This window comes from Bos taurus, chromosome 2 (assembly GCF_002263795.3).
Source record: "Bos taurus isolate L1 Dominette 01449 registration number 42190680 breed Hereford chromosome 2, ARS-UCD2.0, whole genome shotgun sequence".
Lineage (NCBI taxonomy): Eukaryota > Metazoa > Chordata > Mammalia > Artiodactyla > Bovidae > Bos > Bos taurus.
The window spans coordinates 62,346,298-62,352,476 of NC_037329.1; the positions used below are offsets into that span (position 1 = coordinate 62,346,298).

Sequence of the window (6,179 nt, forward strand, 5' to 3'; positions counted from 1 at the left end):
ATTACTTATAATACCTAATATAACACAAGAAAGTGAAAGTAAAAGTGAACTCGCTCATTTGTGTCCGACTCCTAGCGACCCCATGGACTACAGCCTACCAGGCTCCTCCATCCATGGGATTCTCCATGGCAAGAGTACTGGAGTGGGGTGCCATTGCCTTCTCCGTTAGTGAACTTCTATGTAAATATTAAGAGCTGCTGGTGTGAGGTAAACACAAGCTTTGCTTTTTGGAAATGTTGAATTTTTCCCAAATAGTTTCAATCCACGGTTGGTTGAACCCACAGATGCAGAGGGCTGACTGTATAATGGATTATGAGACACAGAGGAGAAATCAAAATTAAAATGAACAATCTTCAACTTTAGCAGATATCAGTGTTACTTTAACAGTAAGAGAGAGGATGCCAGGTCTCACCACAAGTATCCTGATTACACAGGTTTAAGATATAGTTCACTAAAGTATATTTTAAAGGAACATTTTGGTAATTCTCATGCAGGAAGCTGGTGAATCACTACTGGCACAATGCAAAAGCTTTATATGTACTGCTTTCGGTGATAAATTTAAAGGCTATGAAAAGATTCCTAACAATAAATACTTGAGGCAGAAATAGTGATAACTGCATGAACAATGGAGTCTAGATCTGGGTGAGATTTTTGCTTCTGTCACTCTGTTGCTGTGTGATTTCAGACAAAGTGTTTAACCTTTATGATTCTTTTCTTCCTTATTTGCAATAAGAGGGTAACCAACTTCAGATAAATATTTAAGAACGACACACCAAAATTAACTTAAGGAGGAAAAACAAACACAGAAGCCCAAGAAACTCTTCCCATGAAACCAGTAAATGAATATAGTAGACACTTATCTCCAGATAATAAAGCAAAATTAATGTCAAAAAAATTATGTCAAAAACCTCCATAAACAAAATTAGATGACAAACTACTAAAATATTTGCTAACATGATAAGAAATTCACAAAAAGCTCAAATAAGAGGCTAAGGAACACATTAGTACTTCACAGAAAGGCAAACTAAATTTAAACTTTAAATTTTAGGGATATCAAAAATGTTTCCCTTAAGCCCTAAATTAGAAAAAGATCACAAATTGATCTTTGTTCCTAAGGTCCTTGAGGAATTACAGATGAATAGGCAATTTCTTACTAGAACATAGAAAATTCACCAAACACTCAAAATTAATCTAGTAAGGATAACACAGCTTTAGTCTCCTTAACTCTCTAGGTTAACCCATGGTTTTCTCAACCTTAGCACTACTGACGTTTTGTACCAGGTACCTCTTGGCTTTAGCGGGCAGCATCTCTGGCTTCTATTATTCCCTATGTGTCAGTAGTACCCCTTCCCCTAGTTGTGACAACCAAAATGTTTCCAAACATTGTTAAATGGGTGGTGGGCAAAACCGCCTCTGGCTGAGAACCACTAGGTAAATCTATACCATCCTTTGCTAGTGCCACCTTAAAAATTACTTCTCCAGCAATAGCCACATCTGTCCCCAACTGGGATCAGTCCAATTCTGTATGTTTTTACATTTGCTGCTATGTGCTGGATCCAATGCCTGTGAAAAAAACAAACAAAAACCCTTTCCTCTCCTGATAAAGATACACACAAATGTTTGCACAAGCAAAAAGTATTTCTGAAAGGGCACACGAAGACAGTGAACAGCAATGGTGTAGGGCACGGGGCTCAGACACTTAGATGGGAGGGAGATTTATCATATCCCCTTTTCTACCGTTTTCTACATAGCTAACCATGTATTTGATACCTTAAACTAATAAAATACATTTAAGTTTGGCATAAATGTTTCAATTGCTGCAGTTCAAGAAAGAGGCCAACAGATCTAAAGAAAGTGAAGGGAAGATTAAAATGACCTCATGAACTGGAGAAATGCTAGGAAACTAAACAATGACCAATAAAAATACTAAGAATGTGTTCTTTACAACCTCATCTGAAGAGAACTCATAAGACTTGGAATTAATACAAGAAAACAAGTGCATTGTAAGCTTGACTAACCAAACAAACTAATGAACAGAGTTTCTAGGAGAAGCTGAGTCAATATGTGCTCTATGACTGACACAGGGGACAATGCTCTCCCACAGGATATACTTTGGAGGCACTGTTGTTTCCAGAGCTTTTTTTATACACTTTACTAGATTCATCTTGAGCTTGATCCAGCAAGGCCATTCTTCAATTACTAATCTTAATTACATAAATCTTACTGCATCCAGTGAGCAAAAGATAGATTTATGTAATTAGGTTACATATAAAACTCATTTCCTGCTGATAGCAAGCCAACCTTCTAAAAAGAGAAACCGACAATGATGAAAGACAGCTCTGTTGACACTGATTTTTAACACAAGAGCAACTTGACCTTTAGGGGATTTTTTTACTTTTAAATTTGTCAATGTGAGAAAAAATAAAGCCACATAAATTTTTTAATATAATGAAAGCATATTTATTATAAGATTGGATATATTTTGTCACCAACATCTTTAAATTTAAGCTTGTTATGGTTTAATTTACCAAATGGTGTTTAATTTACTTTGTAATGACTTAAACCTTTTTAAAGTTTACTATGACATTCCATTATAGCCTTATAAGAAAACTATTCCCAATAATGTGGCAGAATATGAATTTAAAAGTGACTCACATTCAATTTGAGACCACCCCCTTCACCCTAAAAGAATAGGAAAAAAGATAAAAGAGTGAGGCTGTGCAATTGTTGCAAGTGCACCAACACAAATATTAAAACCACTTTTGATATAATAGCAAAGGTAAAAAAGACAATGGTTAGAAATGAAGAGTGCAATTTACTTCTCAAAACAGAAACTAACATCAGATTTCAATTATTCTGCTAATAACAACTCTGTACAACATTGAGGTTTGCCTTTATACACACATTAAGACAGAAAGTAGGGTAATAAAAATGAGTACTTTGGCTTTCTTACTAAATGATGGCATTTAATAAAATAACAAGGGTTAGAATGCCAGCGACCTGGGCTTCACCAGTCAATTTAAAGTTACAGCTGTGAATTTTGGCTGTAAGCATTTGCTTTAAAGCATACCAAACAGGCCATAGAGACAAATTATGAAAGAGGGATGGTTCAAAATGAGAAGTGTAGTCTTGTAGTGAAATCATTACTGAAGTAGAAAAGCAAGCAAATGGGCATCTGCAGCCACACAAAGAATTTCCAGAACTATTTTAATTTGTGACTCCTACCAGTATTTTCCAGGGCTACTTAAGTCATATTCATATTAGTATTTATCAGTTCACTACTGCCTTAGAAGACAATTTAAATAAAAATGCTATTTCTCTCAATCTAAATATTACTACCAAAAAGGTTTCCTCTCTCTTCCCAACACTATCACTGATCTAAGTTCCATGCACAAGAAATAACCAGGGAAATAAAACAGAACAAGAATCACACAGATTTAAAAGATGAAGAGTAGAAGCTATGGAGACTGCAAGAGACCGAAATGTATATAAGAAATGTATATTGTTTTTAAGATAAACCTATATGCCAATCTGATAAACCAAGTCAGATTTACGATCAGAAGAGATTAATATAGGAATCAATCTAAACTATGAAGCTTCTCCTTTCTTCCAACTCTAAAAAAGAACCTTTTCAAAAACTGTTTTCTTAAAAGGTCTAATAACAATCCATGCATGAAGTCTTCCATGGTCAATTTTTCCACACACCTTTCAGAGTAACATTCTAAAATAATAGCTATGAGTAAAAAACATGGTGAGAAATAAGGTAAAATATTTACCTTAAAGTATTTCTAAATGATACGTAGTTTTGTTAACAGGTACAACACAGTATGCATGTTTCTCTGAAAAGAGCACACACCCAAATGCCCTGTTTCATAATGTAAAATTGCAACTAAAAGCCACTACTCAATTTGTGACACACAAGATTTACAGCATATGTTCCAAATCAGTACCTTAGTATTGCAAGGTAAGATGAACTTCAAACTAATTATACACATACACGACATAGTTTTGTCTGAAGCAAGATACAATTCAAATCACCAAAAATTTAAGTAGACAACTAATGCGAACCTGTGATAAATAACGTTTGACAACTTAAATTGTGTTAACAAGTGAAATACTCTTGCTAAAATAGCAAAACAGTTCTTTCAAAGGATTACTACAAAACAAAGTTGCAATTAAACTAAGCCCAATTCATACTATTTGAAACAATATGAATACAGATGACCGCGTCTCCCCATCACATTGTACATTAAAATTGTTTAATTTAATTACCTTAAATTGTTTAAATGTCGAATACAAAACTTAAATGCATACAAATGTAATAAACACTCTTTGAGAAAAGAAATGCTTCTGATTTATCTCTCAGCTCAAAAGAGCCGGCAGAGCCTGACACAGCGCCTGGCAGCTTGTCATCCCAAATTAAAAAACTAACAAACCAACGAACCAGAAACCGCGCATTTGAAGCAAAATGTTCAAGCCATTCACCTTCACTGTTAACTTGGAACACTAAATACAGTAGTAAAATCCACGACCAACTCCTTTCTACGTATCGATTGTACCTTAAAATTTGGTTGCAGTAAAAACAAACAATAAAATAGTGCAATAAAATAGTACTTACATATCTGCTGAATTTGGTGAAAGAATGGTGCATGTAAAACCTGTGCATATAAACAATCGCAGTGTTTATTGTAAGCTGAGAGCTGGAACGTAACATTTAGGAAATATTGGAGAAAAACAAGATCTCTTTCCAAAACAATTTTGAAGGAAAATATCCGATCTACGGTCCTTTTCCAACGCCACCCGTTCACTCAAAACCAATCCCCAAACTGTAATAATAAGTAAATAAATAAATAACCACAGGATGGTGGGGTGGGGGCTGGCGGTTATAAAAGGCTCCACACCGAAATGGTAATACTAACAGTAACAACAAATGCCGAGCATTTCGCTCTAATATTGAAATTAAGCGAGCCCAGGAAGGATTGATCAATGGCTACGGCTGACTAAACCTCAAATCAGAGTTGAAACACGCGCGCACACACCCATACAAAACCTTGTCAAGAATATAAAGACCTCCCGTGCGCTCCCCAGGTACGAGAGAACCGCCATCAAATTCGCTGGGAGAGCTAGCTCTCAAGCCCCTCTCGGACGAGAAGTGGAAGCAACCGCCTTTTTTCTGCGATAATCCCTAAAAGTCCCCTCTCGTCTGGGCGGCACTCCCATCCCCCGCCGCCACCACGCGCGGCCCCAAACAGATTACACAACGCAGCCTCCCGGCCCGCATTCCCGGTCTCCCCTCCTCCTCCACTCCTCCGCCGGTCGCTCGCGACCTTCCGAACCCGAACCTGCCTTCCCTTACGGCGCGGCCGAGGCCCAGCAAAGGCCGAGGCGACGGCGCCATGTTCGCGGGGCACCAGGCCCGGCGACCGGGCGAGTAGTGAGAGGGACAGGGCGTGAGCGGCGGAAGGCCAAGAATAAGAAAGGATACACATTGAGACGCTGTCCCATTTCCTGGATGAGGTTGGCCGCCTGCTGGCGGTACGAGAGCTCTTTATCCGCCTCCACTCCGCAGCGACGGCTCGGCGTGTTCTCCAGCTGTTCCCGAGTAAAGAACCAGCGAGAAGAAGCTCCACGGCCCGACGCCATGACACTTCCTCCTCCGCCCGCTCCCTCACCCACCCCCCGCCCCTCCGGGCTCGCAGACTCCCCGCCGAGGCCGCGCGACCCCGCCCCACTCCGCTCGCCGTAGACCAGGCACTGCCCCTTTTCACCCCAGTCGCCGCGCGTGCGCGTGCGCGGGGACCGCCCTATCGGCTCGCCCAAGCCTTTTGCTTTCTCTTTCCTGCCTCCATCCTCGCTCTCGCGTACGGGACCACAATGCTCCGCGCCGCTTGTCATTTGGAGGCGCCCAGAGGTGGGGGTCGGCTGGAAGGGAAAGGTCGGCGCGGTGCATGCTGGGTCTAGGATTGGCTGCGCTAAGGGCGTGGTGGAGAGGAAGGGAGAGACTGGTTTCGGGTCGGATGACAAGAGAGGCGGGCACGCGGCTGCGCCATATGTCCTGGGCGTGAACTCTCAAATCCCGGCGATGCTGGAATCTGGAGTCTGGCAGCGCTTAAGAAAAAAAACAAAACCTTGCTGTGTCGCAGTCGCGCGGCACATCTCTATTTTTCACAGCGTCTGTC

The 6,179-nt window shown here is 40.3% G+C and overlaps 1 protein-coding gene across 7 annotated transcripts in view; it reads right to left on the reverse strand.

Annotated features, from left to right (window-relative positions):
- Positions 1-5,670, reverse strand: part of CCNT2 (cyclin T2) — a 32,063-nt gene extending 26,393 nt beyond the window's left edge. For 2 of the 7 annotated variants that reach the window (XM_010802095.4, XM_010802094.4), the window contains exons 1-3: positions 5,486-5,670; positions 4,619-4,700; positions 2,656-2,682 (exon numbers count right to left, since the gene is read on the reverse strand). In XM_010802095.4, coding sequence (XP_010800397.1) covers positions 2,656-2,682; positions 4,619-4,700; positions 5,486-5,643 — 267 coding nt within the window. In that variant the 5' untranslated portion in view covers positions 5,644-5,670. Of the gene's footprint in view, positions 1-2,655; positions 2,683-4,618; positions 4,705-5,485 lie in introns of those variants that run through there. The other 5 variants (XR_003038102.2, XM_010802096.4, XM_059874577.1 and 2 more) reach the window with 3 other exon arrangements.
- Positions 5,671-6,179: the final 509 nt, after the last annotated feature.